At 49.8% G+C, this 18,419-nt stretch overlaps 1 protein-coding gene across 6 annotated transcripts in view; it reads left to right on the top strand.

The window, feature by feature from the left end:
* Positions 1-18,419, top strand: part of DAAM1 (dishevelled associated activator of morphogenesis 1) — a 103,372-nt gene that overhangs the window by 70,976 nt on the left and 13,977 nt on the right. For 4 of the 6 annotated variants that reach the window (XM_064422984.1, XM_064422983.1, XM_064422985.1 and 1 more), the window contains 14 exons: positions 1,329-1,400; positions 2,601-2,695; positions 4,403-4,736; positions 5,814-5,924; positions 6,030-6,133; positions 6,562-6,628; positions 6,969-7,086; positions 7,195-7,333; positions 7,693-7,751; positions 8,081-8,268; positions 8,586-8,891; positions 8,995-9,102; positions 13,247-13,276; positions 14,607-14,710. In XM_064422984.1, the coding sequence (XP_064279054.1) occupies positions 1,329-1,400; positions 2,601-2,695; positions 4,403-4,736; positions 5,814-5,924; positions 6,030-6,133; positions 6,562-6,628; positions 6,969-7,086; positions 7,195-7,333; positions 7,693-7,751; positions 8,081-8,268; positions 8,586-8,891; positions 8,995-9,102; positions 13,247-13,276; positions 14,607-14,710 (1,835 nt within the window). Of the gene's footprint in view, positions 1-54; positions 189-1,328; positions 1,401-2,600; positions 2,696-4,402; positions 4,737-5,813; positions 5,925-6,029; positions 6,134-6,561; positions 6,629-6,968; positions 7,087-7,194; positions 7,334-7,692; positions 7,752-8,080; positions 8,269-8,585; positions 8,892-8,994; positions 9,103-13,246; positions 13,277-14,606; positions 14,711-18,419 lie in introns of those variants that run through there. The other 2 variants (XM_064422988.1, XM_064422986.1) reach the window with 2 other exon arrangements.

Here is an 18,419-nt window from a genome sequence, read left to right as displayed (position 1 = left end):
TCCCTACCTTGGAGGCAGGCACGGCGAAAGGAAGGGTCAGGTCTGGAGGCACAGGCTGTTCTGCCCAGGGGCAAACTGAGTCCCATCCAAATTACCTGGCCTTGACTCTGCTTGCCCTCATCTTGGCACGCTGCAGCTTGGGAAGTTTGGATGCACAAAAGTTTTCCACATAAGCCTCTTGAGCCACGGTAAATATTTGGGACTCTGCTGCTCGGGCCTGCTGAAAGCAGCCGCGGTTGTCTGCGAGCACAGACGTGGGGGCAGAGAGGAGGTTGTCCAGCTCCCACCATTGCAGGTGTTTGTGCTGTGGGATGAGGTTTACAAACATCTCTTTAAAGCTAGGGAAGGGGCAGAGCCGTGCAGCCAGTCAGGCTGTGATCAGAAGATGGTTGCTGATGGAAGATGTTTGGGATTTGTGTAGTATTTGTTGGCTCCGGCCTAGTCCTGTGTGAATTTCTGCTGTGAAATCCTCTTCTTTTGATAGATATGTCTTCAGGAAAATGAAGAGGGGGGCAAAAGATTAATTATGAAGTATTCTTTCAGTATTCTCTCTCAAATTCTCTCAATACTCTGCCAGCTTACTCCATGCGGCCCCTGGGAATGTGCAGCATTAGTTACCTGAGCAGGGCTCAGAGGTCCTTCAATTGTGTCCTCCAAGAACAAGGTAGACCCTGAAAACCCCTCACAGACCCTGACATGCAGGGCATCGTGGACCAGGATGGCCAGATGAGGCTCTGCATCACTCAGTGTCACAGATCATGGGCCCAGGGGTGACATCCTTTTAAGAGGGGACATTGCCAGATGCATGTTCCCTCCCAGTGACTTATGAAGTCCCCAGAGGAACTGTTGTGCCTGGAGTCTCTCTTAGGATGTTGATATGTTGATAAGTCATGGTTCTGCTCCAGGAGTGCAGCCTAGATCATGTCACATTTAAACACTCTTCATGGCTTGTAAACATCTTCCCCCCAAGCATATTCAAGGCTGTGCAGCCAAAGCTTCAAGGGCACTGTAGAGTTGAAACGAGAGATTTGGATGTAAAATTTTGGACCTGAAGCTGATAATCACAAGACTGATGCAATATCAGTGGGGCAGTGTTTGGTCATAGGCAGGTGGTGTAATTATATTTATAGCAGTTCAATAAATCAGGTAATGTTTGCATAGCTGGAGTCAGGGGTAAGCTCAGAATATAGAAAGTCACACTTATATTAATATAAAGTAAAGCAAGAGCTCAGGAGTGCTTCAGAAATGGTTGGTCATGGAGGGCAGGGGATGTTAATACTATTTTTTACTAATCTGGCTTTCTTTCACTTTTTTTATCTCCTACCCAGGACCAGGAAGAAAATAAAGGAGCCACCAGCTGGCCAGAGTTCTACATCGATCAGCTGAATTCAATGGCTGCTGTGAGTATTCCCCCAGAGCCCTGGTGCCTCTGAGCCCCGAGTGGGGCAGCAGCAGGGTGGGGACAATCTGCCAGCATTGTGCCTGAGAGGGTGGCAGTGTCACCTGTTAGACCAACAGGTACAGCTGCAAAATGGAGATGTTCCTGCAGCAACTGGGGTAGTCCGTGCAATCACAGAACCGTGCATGGGGTTGGGGTGGGAAGGCACCTTAAAGGACATCCAGTTCCAACCCCCTTCCACCAGACCAGGTTCCTCCAAGCCCCATCCAGCCTGGCCTTGAGCACTCCCAGGGATGGGGCAGAGGGATGAGCAGGGGCTGTGAGCCAGCAGGGAGTGTGCTGCTTCCCTCTGGGAAGGCAGGAACACCCAGTGCTGGCCATGGGCTGCCAGCCAGGCAGAGCCCTGAGCCTAAGCAGAGCTTGTGATCAAAGCCTGCCAGATGCCTGCAGGGTGGCTTTGATCTCCCTGACGTGCTGCTGAAGAGGAACTGGGTTAAATGGAGGGGTCAGCACAGCTCCTCATATCTGCTGGGACCCTTTCTGCTTTGGATTAGCCTCAGCCAGGGCTGGCAGGACTCATCCTGACACCTCTGGGGGCCCAGCACTGTTGGGTGGCGCAGGAATCACTCAGGGAGCTGCTTTAGCTGTGGCTGTGCCTCATGCATGCCCTGGTGCAGGAGTCAAATCCCAGCCCCAGCTGGAGAGCAAAATCCAGTGTGGGAGATGCATGCTGTACACACAGCCACTGTCCCCAGCTGAGATGCACAATCCAGTGTTGCAGTGGGAGACTTGGGAATGACAGGGTTGGCTGTTCACCATCCCCATGGCCTGCTCTGGATGGTCTCCAATAGCCTAATGTCTTTTTTGGATTTTTTTTTTTTTTGTATATTGCGGTGCCCAAAACAGCCCCCAGGACTCAAGGTGAGGCCACACCAGTGCAGAGCAGAGCAGGAGTTGTATGGGGGCTTGCAGACAGTGCCCTCATCCCTCTGTCCCCAGTCCAGGTTGTCTCCTTGCAGACCATGGAATGGTTTTCCTCACTGCTCCTTTTCTCAAGTTCTGGGATTATTGCCATAAGGATTCCAGATTTCCAGGATGGGTTTAGGATCCCCGTGGCTTGGCACACTGGGTGGTGGGCACTGCCACTCCTTGGGCACACAGGGAGATTCCCCTTCTGACCTCTGCCTTCCTCCTTGCACAGAGAAAATCACTGATCGCCTTGGAAAAGGAAGATGAGGAGGAGAGAAATAAAACAATTGAAAGTTTGAAGACTGCACTGCGGACAAAACCAATGAGGCAATTCCCTTCCCTTTCCTGGCTTTACTGCTGTGGTTGTGGCTTTGGATTTGAGTTCTCTGGCAGAGCAGGGGGTTAAATAGGAATATAAATGGGAGCTGTACAGGGTGAGGGAGGCAAGGACTCTAAGGCACTAACTGCCTTTTTTTTGTTTCACCAGCTGCTTTTTTTGTGTTACATTTTGTTCCTTTTTCTTGGTCCTTTTAGTGACCAAGAGCCACCAGGACCTCCCTGTTTATTCAGGCAAATCAGGCAACTTTTTTATTTTTCCAGATTTTCCTTTGTACTGAACAGAATGTAAAAATTCCTTGAAGATTGATTTTTTTTTTCCAAGAAACAACAATTTTTATTGGTCAGCCAGGACTTTTATTTCAACTTCAACTCCTCTTGCACTTTCTAAGGGAATAAAGTCACATGAATCTTCAGGCCTTTATGAAGTGGAAAGCAATTTTTGATGGGAGGATAAATGAAGGCTGGGATGCTTTCTGAATGTCTGTAGCTTTTCCTACTTTTGTTTTCTCTGGAGTCTGCATTCACACTTTTGCAGCACTTAAGGTGCCTCAGGTTGACATCTTCTGATGGGAATATGTTCCATTAGGAAATGCATGACCTGTTTTGGTTATGGAAGAAACAAATTTACTATTGCTTGCAAATACCTTTCCCTCTTCCACCTGTGGCTGGTGGTAAGAAATTCCCAGGGTCCAGGGTGAGCAGCTGATTTCTGTGACACCTGGACCTTGTGGGTGCTGGCCCCTGCAATGAGCAGGGCTGGTGGTCAGCCATGAAACTTTACAAAATCCTTAAAAGTGGTGTTTGAGTGTTTTTTGAGGGATGCAGAAGGCTCTGTTGAAAATTTTACCTGTTGAACCTACTTCTGCACCCAGGGAGGTGAACACCAACTTTCCTATTGACTTTGGCTGGAAGAAGAGCAGGCTTTGAAGCAGAGAAAGCAGTTTTCCACAAGGCTGCAATTACCCCTTTTGTTGCTGCCCATCAGCATGGCTTGTTTGGAATTAAAATCATCCCAGTGCTGGGATGTTCTTGGCTCGTTTGCTTTCCAGCCCGTGCCTTTTGCCAAAGCAGAGGAACACCCAGCCTGGATGGCACTGGGCATGGGGGCCCTAAAATGCCTCAGCAGTGTGCAGTGTTGTGTCTGCCTGCTGCAGTGAGCCTGCCTGGGGCACTGCCCTGTGTTTGCTGTCTGCTTTCTGTTCATTGGCATTGTGAGTCATTGTAAAAATCAGAAATCCCTTGAAATTGGGGAGCTGTGCCTGAGGGAGGAGAAGGGTTTGGATGGTGAGGCAGGAGAGGCAGCAGAAGGCAGAAAGGCTGACATTGAGGTGTCTGCAGCTGATGAGGAGGTGACTCCAGGGCTTGGGATCTTCTTCCAGTTCAAAACCAGTCTCAAGACTCGGTTTGGTACTTTTTGCATTGTGATTGCAAACTTCCAACCTCCATCCCAAGACTTGTGTTGATGGTTGGGTTAGCTGGTTCTCTTTGAAATATCCTCACTCTGAAGAACCTTGTGCAGGTAGCACAGGTAACCAGGCACCAATTAAACTGATTTTTACAACCCCATCCCTGTGTCTGGGCCACAGGAGTCCTTCAGGCTCTCTGGTATCCATGAGGAAGTATACAGGAAGGTTCTAGGTGCACATCAACAGACTCTGCATTTTGTTTTAAAGTGAAAACCCCCTTTTCTGGCAGGTTTGTGACCCGGTTCATTGACCTGGATGGCTTATCATGTATCCTCAACTTCCTCAAAAGCATGGACTATGAGACAGCAGAGTCTCGAATACATACCTCGCTCATTGGATGTATAAAAGCACTAATGAACAACTCCCTGGGCCGGGCCCACGTCCTGGCCCACCTGGAGAGCATTAATGTAATTGCTCAGAGTCTGAGCACGGAGAATATTAAGACAAAGGTGGCAGTGCTGGAAATCATGGGCGCTGTGTGCCTGGTTCCCGGGGGCCACAAGAAGGTACTGGAGGCCATGCTGCACTACCAGAAATATGCCAGTGAAAGGACTCGTTTTCAGGTAGGTGGGTGTAGTGGTTTTGGTTTGGTAATGTGAGATTTTTACTCATTTTGAGATTTTTTTTTTTGGTTAATGTATTAAAGAGTATGGTGGGTTTGCTGTCGGTTGTTAGTGTATTTACTTGTTGTGAGATAAGACTAGGAGAAAGGTAAAGCAGGTTTAAAAGTTTAAAAGGATATCAAGAAAAATTTATTAATGGTAATTAAAAGGAAAAAAGGTAGTAGGAATTCAAATAAACTCTTTAGAGCACTTCTCTTCACTCCACAACCTTTTCTTCTTATTGGTAATGTAAAGGGACAAAACCTAAAATTTCTAGTTAGTTTATTATTTCTAAAATAAGTTTTTTTCAGTTTACTTAGGGAGAGAAGGTTTTTTTTGTTAATGTTATGGAGATTTTTTTATAAGAGGGAAAAAAACAATTCTTTTGTAGTTTCTAATTTCTTCACTGATAAGAAGCTGTTATCATGAAGTCCCTCCTGTCTTCTACAAGCTTTCTTACAGTTTGTTTATGGGTTATGTTGATTTATGGGATATTGTTTTAAAGATGAGTTGTTTAAAGGTAAAAATTTTCATTATTTATTTCTAAAATTATCTTCATCCTTGGGAACAAAAAGTTTTACATCACTTCCCTAGATTTCCTCCATTCCAAACCACAACAGTGGGTCTCCACTCACTCCTCAGCCCTTGAAATTCAGCATTCCTATCCCTATCTCCTCCTGAATGTCTAAGTGGCAGCTTGCAAATATTTTGTTATGGCTGTTTGCAAGTTGAAAAATCCAGAATTACCCCAGAACTGTGTCTGATGGGATCTGCAGCTGAACAAGGAGGGAGGAAACAGTTATTTAAGGTGACACCCACAAAAAAAAAAAAGGCTTGTTTGTGCAGGGTCACTGGGATCAGAGCTCTGCAAGGCTGCAGCATACCTGGATGGGCTGGTGCTGGCCCAAATGGGTGCTGGGGTGGCCAGCAGCTGACAGTGACAACATCACAAGGAGCTGTTCCTGCCCGTGTTCCCTGGCTGTTTGGGCAGCGCTGGGGCTGCCACAGGGCACTGAAGTGACACCATGTGTTTGGCAGACGCTGATCAACGACTTGGACAAGAGCACGGGCCGGTACCGAGATGAAGTGAGCCTCAAGACAGCCATCATGTCCTTCATCAACGCCGTCCTGAGTCAGGGGGCAGGCGTGGTGAGCACGGGGGCTCTGGGACAGGGAGGCCCTGGGGTGTTTGTTTCACTGAACTGTCTGAGGATGTGCACCTTGCTGTGCTGAGCCCACAACTGTCCCTTGCAGGAAAGCCTGGATTTCAGACTCCACCTGAGGTATGAATTCCTCATGCTCGGCATCCAGCCCGTCATTGATAAACTAAGACAACATGAAAATTCAACCCTCGACCGGTGAGCAGTGACCCCCACACTTGTGATTTTTGTCTGCTGCCCTTGCTTCGGGTGTTGGCCTTTGGGGAAATCACATGGCTTTAGAGTCACACCGCTTACAGAAATTCCTTGCTGTCTCCAGAGAGGGAGAAAAAAAATTCCAACATGGTTTTGCTGCATTCTAATGTAGGGTTGAGTTGGGGAGGATGTGCCATTAGGGGTTCAGAGGATGCTGTCAGCCCTCATCCACCTCTTCTCATCCCAAAAGGCTCCTTGCACATCCTGTAGTGACTAGGAAGTCAGAGCTGAAGGTCCAGTTGGTCTTTCAAGCCCTCTCAGTGTCTGGTTCACTGACAAACCAGCTGCCTGTAATTCACTAATTGTCACACTTGTATCTGCTTTTAACAGGTTGTTCTGGTTTCATTTTTTTTTCTCTTTTCTTTCCTCAGGCACTTAGATTTCTTTGAAATGCTTAGAAATGAAGATGAATTGGAGTTTGCCAAAAGATTTGAGCTGGTGAGTATGAATGCTGCTGATACAGACACTGGCACTCAGTGTCACAGTTAGCTTTAAAAGAGTAGCCAAAGGGACAAAGAGTGGTCTTCTGGATAAAATGTGGAGCTTGGAAATCTTTCCTGTTGCCCTTCTCTTTTGCAACATCTGTCCTAGAGCTTGCTTTAGCCCTTTTGTCCTTTGCCTGCCCAGCAGCCCTGTTTGCCCCTCGCAGGACAGTGGGGCCAGTTTGTCTGTCAGTTTTGGGGTGGGGGTGGCTCATGGGATGTGGAGCTGAGACTCGGGGAACAGGAGATGCTGTTGTGGGCGCAGTGGCCTGACTTTGCCTGGCTCCTGCCCACAGGTCCACATTGACACCAAAAGTGCAACTCAGATGTTCGAGCTGACGAGGAAGAGGCTGACGCACAGCGAGGCGTACCCGCACTTTATGTCCATCCTGCACCACTGTCTCCAGATGCCTTGTGAGTCCCAGCAGAGGCCAGGAAACCCATGGCAGCCCAGCCCTGCTGCCCAGCAGCCCCACAACCTCCCCTGTGCTCACGTCAGTCTCTCCCCTTCCTTCCCTGCAGATAAAAGAAGCGGCAACACTGTCCAGTACTGGCTGCTGCTCGACAGGATCGTGCAGCAGATTGTCATCCAGAGTGACAAAGGGCAGGACCCCGACGCCACTCCCCTGGAAAACTTCAACATTAAAAATGTTGTACGAATGTGAGTGCTCAAGGGTCGCTGTTCCTTACTGGTCACTGTCACACAGTGATGTTCCTGCTCCTCAGCTGGACACGAGCCAGCATCCCTGGAGCTGTTGGCTTCCCAGGACTCACCCCACCTTAGAATGAAGCCCATCTTTTTTGTTAGACAGCACTTGCAAGTAATATTTGAGATTTAAGAGTTTTTGTGTGTTCCCTGATAAATTTTACATAACCCTGCTGAGGGGACTCAGCAGAGCTATTAGGTGTACCAGTTTAGTACCCTTAAATCCCACTTCCTCAGTCATGTTCCTTGCTGGTGATGGTCTCCTACTTGCTGTAGTAGGATTGTCTCATGTGCTACATCTCCTCTCTTTTTAGGTTAGTCAACGAAAATGAAGTGAAACAGTGGAAAGAGCAAGCAGAGAAAATGAGAAAAGGTGAGTGGTGGGGAATACACAGTGTCAACTCTAACCTTGGCTAAACAGTTACATACACATTTATTTATGTGTTTATTTATACATGTATCTGCAGGCTTTATTGAAGGGCTGAGATAGTATCATGCTATGGGGCTGACATGGGAAATGGGCAAAGCAAATAATATTTTTTCATGGAGAGGCTCCAAATGGGGTATTGAGGCACAGCACAGGCTCCCTTTTGTCAGCTGCAGCTTCTCTGCAGGTCAGAGTGGGGTTTAGCCCCCTTTGGGCTGCTGTTGTCAAAAAAGGAGTGTTTGTCACCCAAAAGTGGTCTCCTGGGGCTGTTTCAGAGCACACAGAGCTGCAGCAGAAGCTGGAGAAGAAGGAGCGGGAGTGTGACGCCAAGGCCCAGGAGAAGGAGGAGATGATGCAGACGCTGAACAAGATGAAGGAGAAGCTGGAGAAGGAGTCCAGCGAGCACAAGCAGGTCAAGCAGCAAGTGGCAGATCTCACAGCACAGCTCCACGAGATGAGCAGGGTGAGGCCTCAAACCTGCTCCTGCTGTGGGCCCAGATCCTAACCCCCTGCACGTGGTGTGGGGTGATTTCAGGAGGCTGAGCTGCATGGGGGGACTGAGAAAGAGGCTTGCTGGAAGAGGCACAGTGTCTGTCCCTAGTGATGGGGTGATTTTGCCTCTCAGCTGCATTGAGCCTCAGTCAGGAGTGCTGAAGTCTTTGAATGCTTCCTTTGTTTCCTAAAATTTAACCAAATTAATTAAAAGTCAGCATGGGGGTATTTCTTAGGTGGTGTCCCCCAGCTCCATATGACCAGTCCCCATTCCTCTTTCTCTCCCAGAGGGCGATCTGTGCTGCCAGTCCTGGAGGACCTCCCATGCCACCAGGAGCACCTGGTGGCCCTTCACCTTCTCCAACTCCCGGCTCTCTTCTTCCCCCTCCACCACCCCCACCACTCCCAGGGGTATGTCCCCCACCGCCTCCCCCACCACCTCCTCCAGGTGGTCCCCCACCTCCCCCTGGCCCCCCACCCCTGGGTGGGCTGATGCCTCCCCTTGGACCACCCCCGGGCATGGCCTTCAAGAAGAAGAGCATCCCTCAGCCGACCAACGCCCTCAAGTCTTTCAACTGGTCCAAGCTTCCAGAGGTGAGCTGGGCAATAATTTGGGCAGTGAGACTGGAGGTGCTGGATGGTGATGTAAGGGCAGTGGGTGGGGACCCCAGCCTGCAATGCTCCCACTGTCTTGCAGAACAAGCTGGCAGGCACTGTGTGGACCAACATAGATGACACAAAAGTGTTCAAAATCCTGGACCTTGAAGACCTGGAAAGGACATTCTCAGCCTACCAAAGACAGCAGGTAACAGCTGGGCCAGGGTGGGCACACCTGGGCAAGGTGCCACCATGGTGGGATCACCTGGTTTCACTTGTGGTCCCAAAACACATCTCCCGTCATTATTTCATACTAAAGCCATTTTTGCCAGATCAACTTCATCTGCTTTGTCCTCTCATCCATGTGCTAGAGCCTTGGTGATGAGGCAGCCATTCATGGCTCACTGTGCCTGACCTGCTCTGCCCACACACCTGACCATGTGCACCCTGAAGATGGATCACCAAAAAAACACACACACACACACAAAAAAAAAAAAAAAAAGAGACAGGGAATGTTATGAAAATAACCCCCAGATGTGGCCACAGTTGGGTAATATTTTTGGATTGCTCTTAACAGCAACTTCTCCATGTGTCTGTATTGGGTGGAAAATTTCTATCCCTCTCTGGCCAAGAAGGACTAAGTTTTGCCCACATCTACCATGGGTGGATCTCTTCTTTTATTTTTGTAGTGAGCCAAGAGCAAAATGTGAGCTTTGAACAAATATTCCAAACCAAAATAATGTCATTGCAGGCAAAAGTCTGCACTTTTTAATCTCATGCTCAAGCACTGTAGCCCCAGTTTGGAAGGCATCAAAGCACATGAAGAAAATTAGACACTTCTTTTACCCCAGGCAGGGTGAAAATGGGCAAAAGCAATGAGTGTTTCAAGAAGGCAGGAGAAAAAGAAGGAGAGAGGCTGAAAAAGGATGTTCACCTGCTGAACAGCTGGCTGTATTCCTGAAAGGAGAGAGCAGCTTGTCTCCTTCGTGCCAGGCTCAGTCAGAAGGATGGTGCCAGGAAGGAATGGACCAGACCCATAAGCTCATTAGGCAGTGTGAAAGTTTAATCTGTTCCAGAGGCTAATTGAGGGAAAGATCAGGGTGGATTAGAGCAGGGCAAATATCAAGAGTAACCCACCAGAAGTACGTGCTGCCTGCCACAGTGTTTTGGGAATAGGTGACCACAGCAATGTCTCTTTCTCCTGGCATTTTTTGAGCTTGACTCATGCCTACTGGAGGGCATGTCTGAGGACAGGGAATGGAAATGGAAGAGGAGCAAGAATAGAAACCTGAGTGTCAGCAGGACGGTTTGCCCTCGGGCTTGCCTGCCCCAGCCCATGAGTCACCTGGTGTGATGCGGATTATTGCCAGGCAGGAATTTAAAAATAATTTGGCTTGGCTGAGGTCCTGCTGGGTGAAGTGGCTGGTTAGGTTTGGGGCCAGGAGGAACAGGGAGATGGTGCAAGGAGAGCTGTGACGTGATCTTATACCCCAGATGGGATGAGGACCAGAAGGGAGCTGAATGGAGGAGCCAGGGGCTGCCTGGGACTGGCAGGAGATGCTGTGAGAGCTTGTGAAAGGCAGATGGGAAAGACAAGGCAAAATCCCACCTGTGAGATGCTGCTGGGGCTGGAGCTGCCCTTGGGGACGTGATGCACGAGTTCCTTGTGGTTCATTTTGTGTGAGTGGAGCCATGGGACACATCTCCCTGGGCCTGAGGGATGTGGTTGTCTAGCTGGAAGTCCCCAGGGTGCTCCCAGCATTAGTCCCAGGATGGACAGGGGGTGCATGGCTCTGCAGCCAGCAGCAGTGCAGGCACCAGTGTGTGGGGTTAGATGTTTCCATGAGACCAGGAGAAGTGGAAGTGTTCCAGGCTGGATGGGGCTCTGAGCAGCCTGGTTGAGTGGAATGTTCCCTGCCCATGGCAGGGGAGTTGGACTAGAGGATCTTTAAAGTCCCTTCAGCCCAAGCCTTTCTGTGGTTCTGTAACACATGCAAACCACGGGGCTCTGTGTACATGGTGGGGGGTTGGGGGAGTGAACAGCCTGTCCCTGAGGCACAATGAACTAATAATGGTTTCATAACTCACAGCATTTTCAAGCTCCAGCAAAACTTGGTTTCTGTCACGAAGAAGCGAGGGAGGAGCAGGGTTCTCCCTCCCTGTTCCCTGTCTTGGGCCACTTGCTCAGTGGTCATGCCTCTCACTTGTCCTGAGTCACATTATCCACAGGACATGGGGCATCAGGGGCTGCCTGTCTGTCCGTGCCCCCAAACAAAGCAGGGCTCTGAAAATGCACGGTCAGGGGGTGCATCCCTGTGGCCAGTGCCCCAGCAGGACTTGAGGACAGCAGGCAGAGGTGTGTGCAGTGCATAGAGCTCTCTGACCCCCCCAGGGTGGCTGCTGTGGGGCTGCCTTTGCTGGGATTTGTCTGGTTTTGTTGCCAGAGCGCCTGGGAATCCCTAAGTGCTGCACAGACCCGAGGCTTAACCATGTACTTAATTTTAAGCATCTCTTTAAATGTTTTTCCCACATCACAGGCTGGGATGTAAATGCAGGCTATTAAGTAAGCTCTGCAGCTTTTGGGAAGGGCTCTTTCCATGTGGGGAGGACAGGAGCCCTCTGGGCTTCCTGGGGCTCAGCCTGGGAGCATCCCTGCCTCACAAGGCATGAAGTTCTTAGGAGAGCCTGTAGCCTCCCAGCTGAGGCTCTGCAGATGTCCCTGTCCCCAGAGAAAGTCTCAGCCCTGCAGCTGTACAGAATACCAGCATTTACAGAAAAGCCAACAGGAGATTTTGGCTGTGGCATGAGAACTGGCACCAGCTGTGTAAGGGTGTGCCTGTAGTGATGGAGAAAGGCAAGTCCAGGACCATCAGGGCTTAAACTACACAAGGGTTTGTGCCTCTGTCAGGATGTCTTGAGAGTCTTCATGGGGGTAGAGGCTGGGAGTGATGTTGATAAGTAGCAGTGACACAGCCAGGCCAGTTCTGGCAGGTCCTGCAGCGGTGAGTGATGTAAAAGAGTCAGGGCCAAGTGGAAAAAATCAGTGTTGTTGAACCAGGGGCTTAGCAGTGAGCTGGGAAAGAATTCATCTCCCAAAAAAGGATGAAGGAAGTAAAGCCTCCAGCTCCTCCATGCAAGGAAGAGTGACCTGCATAGGGGCCAGGGATAGCAGGGCTGGGAATTGTTTGTGGGGATGGTGACAGCATGTTTAAAGCTGCTCCTCCTTACACCATCCTGCAGAAGAGGCTGGATCACAGTTCCTGTGAGGGAGAGGGGCAGGGACAAGACCGGGTTGAGGCAGAGAGGGAGGGTTTTTTTAGTGAACCTTTTCTCCCCCTTAATGCATGAGGAGCCCTCCCTCTCCTGGAGCAGGGCACTGCAAAGAAAGCCACCATGTCCTCCCTCTCCAGCAGCCTGGAGCAAGTCTGAGCATTGTGGGGCAGGTCTGAGGGTTGAAATGGAAGGAAAAGCTCCTAATTAGGGACCAGTTAAATGAAGATTAAGGTACCCATTGCAGGTTTTGGGTGTGCATTGTGCCTGTCCCACAAAGGAGACTGCTGGGTAGAGATTGATCAGTGAAACACTGATCCTGAGCCTTAACTGAACCAGAGACTTTTAGCCACAAGACTCTTGATCAGCAGAGCTCAGCCAGGGGGATGGGGAAGGAAAACTCCTGTGTGTGTGTGCACATGTGTGTGGTGCTGGCTTTATTACACCTGCTTCCATTCTGCTGGGGAGAGCCCAGCAGGACAGCCAGGTCTGGGGAGGGGCATGCTGCTGGTGGGCATGGGGCTGGCACTTGGCCAGGCTGCCAAGCCCTGGAGAAGCAGGGAGGAGGATGAGAACTCGAGGGGAAGAGTGTTGCTGTGGCAAATGGTGAAGTTTTGCTGCGGCCAGATTTGCTGTGGGATGCGCCTCTCGTTATTTCCACTTACAAGCCCTGTTTTTCCTGGCAGCCACATTGGCATTTCAGTCCCTCAGATGTGCAAGAACCAGCAATTTTCCTCCAGGCACGGCAGGCTGAGCAGTGCTGTGCCTTTGGGCCAGTAGCAGGGCTTGGCCAGCATCCTCCCACCTCATCCCATGTCCCCTCCTCACCCCTGTGCACAATGTCCTGTTCATGGAGCCTCCTCTCCCATCAGCTCTCCCCTTCTGCACATCCCATAACCCACATTTTCACCTGCATCCCCCCTGTTTTGGCACTGGCACCCCCAAGTGCCTCCCCATGCTGCCAACCCCCCCCCATATTGCACGTTTCCCTTCTCTGTGCCTCAGTTCCCCCTGGTTTTGCTGAGATCACTGAACTGCATGTGTTTTTACTGCCTTTTTCCATGCTTCTGCTATGGCTGTAGGACTTCTTTGTGAATGGTAGCTCCAGACAGGTAAGTGAGCACCTGCAGGAGTGTGATGTGGGCAGGGTGAGCGTGGGGCTGGGGACAAGGACACGGGGCTGCTTCTGAGGGGGGTTAATGTGTGACAAACAGGGTTGAATCAGAGAGGTGCAAAGATCACCAGGAGGAGCAGCTTGAAAGTTGATGCTGGGGAGGCTGGTAAGGCAGAACCCACCCTCTCTGCTGTCTGGCCTGAGGTGAAAGCCAATATCTGAGTCCAGGAGTTGGATTTTTAACTCCAGCTGAACACAGAGAAGCTCCTACCCCTGAGCAGTTTTTGTTTTCAAAAGATGGAAATAAACCCATGGGTTGAAGCTCTCTGCTTGGTCAGAGCTGGCAAGGCACATGAGAGGGGCAGCTGGTGCTGGGTGACTTGGGGCTCATTTTCCATCACCTGCCTCTTTTTCCACTTCTCATATCTGCATGTTTTCTTTGTTGAAACAAGAAAATTAGTTAAAAAAGGTAATTTCAGTGCTCACTCTCAGCCCTTGCAGTGGCCATGTGCCAGGTCTCCTACCTCGTGGATGTTTAGTGTGGATCTGTAACGTTCAGGACCTTGCAGCTCCAGATTGTGTTCCTTCCAGAAGGATTGAATAGCCAGCTTTTAATTGATTAACCTTACTAAAATATGCAATATGGTAAATGAAAACCTGGGGCAACATGAACTCCTCGGGCAGCCCTACAAAGCTGCTGTTACATAGATCTGCCCATTTGCCCACAACCACAGTATTGTTACTCATCTGAAGGTAACATGTTTAAGCCACTTAGGAGATATAGGTGCTTATTCCACACCAATTCCTGCTTTCAAATCCCTTCTTTTGGGAGGATTTCACTGAAAAAACTGCTGGTTGCTTTTGCAAGTCTGATAGCATGTGTTGGTTAGCTGGCTGGGAAGGACTGATGCATGAAGGGTGATCACAGATGTTTGGAGCAGGGGTGAGGAACAAGAGCGATGCAGAGTGTGTGCAGCAGCCCATAATGAAATCCTCCATGCGAGGGTTTAATGAAGTATCACAAGTATGTATGCTGAGAAAGCCAGCCTTTATTTATTCAGCAGCGCCCGTGTGTTTGCAGATTTTTAAATCTTCCCTGTCTGAGAAAATATTTACATTTCTAACCAGAGGCTTCAAAGCCAGCTCTGGTTTATGAAATGACTTACTGTGTTTCGGTTACAGGCGAGGGGTTTCACCCATAACCTGTGGTGACACTCCTGATTAATGGGGGCCCACTGTGTATCACACTGCTGTGTGCTGAGAGTACTGAATGTCCTTGCTGCTCCATGGCTCTTCTCCAGGCTTTTCTTCTTGTTATTTTCTCGTAGAAGGAAGATGCCATCGATGACACGTTGAGTTCCCGGCACAAAGTCAAGGAGCTTTCTGTCATAGACGGCCGGAGAGCTCAGAATTGCAACATCCTCCTCTCCAGGTATGGTTAATGCCTTGTTGCCCTCTGGGGAGTGGGGGGATGCTTAATACCCTGCCCTGAGTGTGCTCCTCACCCCTGGAGCAGGAGGTTGATGACAGGAGCCAGTGCAGCAGGAGTGGCAGTGACACCTGAACCCAGCTATAGCCTTACACCCTCAGGGTGGGGTGGCCTGGAGGGGGGCAGTGCCATTGAGTGGGTACATGGCAATTTGGTGTCCCTGGAAAGTCCCCACGGGGTTGGGATACCCAGTGAGCTTTCACAGGAGGTGGAAGGGGGTTGATTTCACTTCTTATCTTTCTCAGCCTGGGTTTTGTTTGCTCTTTGCTGGTGGTTGAAGAGGGCCTGTCTGGGCTGGGGAAGTGCTGGGTGTCAGCAGGGTTCAGGGAGCAGCAGTAATTCGGCCAGGACCTTGCTGCCCACATCTGAATTTTGGGAAGGGGATGTTGCCCTCTCACAGTGCCCTGCTGGTCTGACAGCCTCCCTCATACTCCTCACCAGGCAGGCTCAGCACTGCTACCAGCAATTTAATCTGATCTCCAAACAGCTGCCAAAATTGCAAAAATTATTTTGGCAAGATAAACTACACCAGTAAGACTGAATTTCCTGAGAAAAGGGAAACCAGGTTGTGGTGGTCTGAAAGGATGAGCGGTCAGTGTAGCTGCTTGTAAAAAACCAGCCAGAAAACAGCAGAAAATGCCACTTGTTTCTGACTCACACAGCAAAAAATAAATCCACCATCAGTAAAATTTAAAAATATTCACTCTGCTGTCTGGAGGCACAGAAGCTTCTGTGCCACCCAGGACTGGCCAGGATGTAGCAGCATGGCTGGCAGGTTGGGTTTGCAGCAGAATTCAGTATTTTCCCAGACTGTGGGTTCTGTCTGGTTCTTCCAAGTGGAGATGGGCAGCCCAGCTGATTTCCTTCCCTAGAAAGCTTGGAGAGGCTGATGTCTGCAAAAAAAAACAACCATCTGGGTGGGTAACTCAGCCCCTGGTGCTTTTCTCAGAGGTGGCTGGCAGCCTGTGGGCAGTGAGAGTGCCACAGCATTTGGGGGTAAAACTGCCCTGGTTTTGGCTGACTCTGCTCTGGGCTGCTTCTGGGGATTTTTTGTGCTTCCTAGCAGTCCAAATAAAAAAAGGATGATGATGAAAGCAGAGTTTAAAGCAGCAGGCAAATGAGTATGTCTGTGGCAGGCAGCTATTAGCAAGTAAAACGATGGGATTTGGGGCACTGGCTGAGCTGCTCCTGGCATACGTAGGCTGAGCATGGAGTGGGTTTAGGTGTGATTCAGCCAGAGGTTTAAGTGTATATTTGGAAGTTAAGCACACAAATAGGTCCTTCAGTGGGAAGGGGAGAGACCCAAGCACTCAACTTCAAAGGCATCTTGCACATCCTACTGAGTGAAGGTCTCAATTTCATCTCACCAGCAAACCTTTCTCTTCCAAGAAAGCAATGGCTGGAAATGAATTGCCAGGAACTAATCCCACAAAAAAGGCAGGATGGAGGTTGCTGCCTGCCTGCCTTTCCCTGTGGGCCAGTTCCTAGGGGAGAAGCAGGATCAGACTTGCCCTGCAAGGTGGTCCTCAGGCCTCTGTATGGCTTTTCCCAGGCCCATCCTCATGCAGGGATGAGTGGCTTTGAAGCTGCAGTGACTTGTCCCAGGTGCTGCTTTGGAAGTGCTTTGGAGTTCATCCCATGGTACTCCCCAGACCACAATTGAGCTTCTCTCCCCAAAATCCCTTTGGGTGATTTGATGTCAAGTGTATCAGAGGTGGTATAGGGATAAAGCCCAAGCATCCTTTTAGTATTCTCAGGTCCAGGTCCTGCATCTCCAGCAGACTCTGTGTGTCACTGGGCAAACCCTTTTACAGCTGCCCATCCCAAAGCTGGGCAGAGCAGTGGGTCCCTGGTCCCAGGTGTTCCAAAGGGACTGGTCTGGCAGCTGATCTGCTGTCCCACCTGGCTTGCATGGCCACCACGGGGCTGAGCAGACTTTCACATGTGAAAGGACCTGCAGGCTTGGCCCCTGGATTAGCCCAGACATTTGTGAGCTCACCAGGCATTGTCTGGCTCACAGCGTGGAAAGATTACAGCCAGTGAGATACTTTATCTCTCTCTGTAGATTTATTTTTTTGCCTGTTTCCCTTGCTTTGGGAGAAATTACTGCGCAGTGAGATCACTGGATTTTCCTCCAGCTTGTAATGCAGCACAAGAATATTTTTAACACTTGCTTTTTCCTTCTGTATTTTGGAGAAAGCTTTGCTGATGTCAGCGCCTCACCGTGTCTCCCTCTGTGAACCCACCACGTCCTTGCTTTTGCTCCCTGTGTATGGGTGTATATTTTTAGTCCTGCTTTCTGCCAGATGCAAATCCACCCCTCTCTCCATCGTTTTCCGGCTGTGCTGGCAGTGAATGCCTCGTTTGATTCCTCTCTCCCAGCAAGTCAAGGCGACATGAGGGGTTTTTTTTCCCCCTCAAATGAATGTGTCTTTTCAGGGAGGGCGCGTCCCTTTCCCGGCGGAATTTGTTTTTCCCCTTCACACTTATTCCATCCTCCACGGGGTGTGACAAAAGCCACGCCGAGCAGCCCGGGCTGGCGAGCTGTCACCTCGCATCGCCGGGCTGCTGCCTCTAAATCCCTGTGACAGCAAGTCCTGTGACCCCGTTCCTCTCAGACAGCTCGCGTTCGACAGCTGCTGCCAACAATGATAATTATTGTGGTTATAGATAAGCTTCTAGCTTTCACTGGCCCCTTTCCCATCAAATTGTCTGAGAAGCTGTTTTCTTCTGGCGCCCCGCGCTTGCTCTCTGCTGATGCAGGGGCAGGCTCTTGTTCTTGGCGCTGGCTTGTGATGATTCCTGAGAAAAGTTGGTTTTTTTTTTCAACCTCTTTCTTTTTAAATGCATTTTTATTGTTGACTGTGCTTTCAGTGAGTAAGGGCTTTCAAAAGTCACCCTCATCTTCCCCCACCCTCCTGGAGATGATCGTGGTACTTTTCTGTGCTTTAGGTGTTTGCTGTGGATGAGGAGTAGCTGCCTGCCCCACCCTCTTCTCCCAGGAACATTTTTGCCTCCCAGGGATCCCCAAATACCCAGATCTAGCCAATGTCTGCTTTTCATCAGGATGTAGACTGGTGTTGGTGGTCTGAGCATTCCTGTTCCTGCTTGGGTGTAAAAGGAGTTCTCATATCCCACCTCGGATCCTGTCCCATCCTGGCCACTGCCATTGTAAGGGACAGGTAGGGTGACCCCAGGATGTGACTGCTTGTTACTGGAGGCAGCAGAGGGGATGTTTTTTAAGGATTCTGGATTTTTTCCTTGCATGATGACCTCAGCAATTGTCTTGGCTGCTGCTCAGTGCAATCTTTGAGCTTCCTCCCCTGGCTGAGGTAGATTTTAATTCACTCAGTAATTAACAGATTCTCTCTAGGGTTCTCTCTTGAGGAGGAGGTCAGAGAGGACTGAGTGCAGGATGAGAAACATGGACTCATAAGGAATGAAGATTTACTTACTATGTCTGTGAGATGCACCTGTCTCAATAAAGCTAATCCTTCACTTCCAGTCTTGAGCAAAATATTCCAAGCTAAACTAAGCCCTGGCTACCCTGGCCTTAGAGACCAGAACCCTTCCTGTATCAGCTTTAGCTTCCAAAAACCAACTCCACAGTCTCAGTCTGCTCCCTGAAGAGATGTGGGGGTGAAAAACACCC

The sequence above is a fragment of the Passer domesticus genome, chromosome 6 (assembly GCF_036417665.1).
Source record: "Passer domesticus isolate bPasDom1 chromosome 6, bPasDom1.hap1, whole genome shotgun sequence".
Lineage (NCBI taxonomy): Eukaryota > Metazoa > Chordata > Aves > Passeriformes > Passeridae > Passer > Passer domesticus.
Note: the sequence above shows the minus strand (reverse complement) of the source record. Positions and strands in the feature narration are given on the sequence as shown.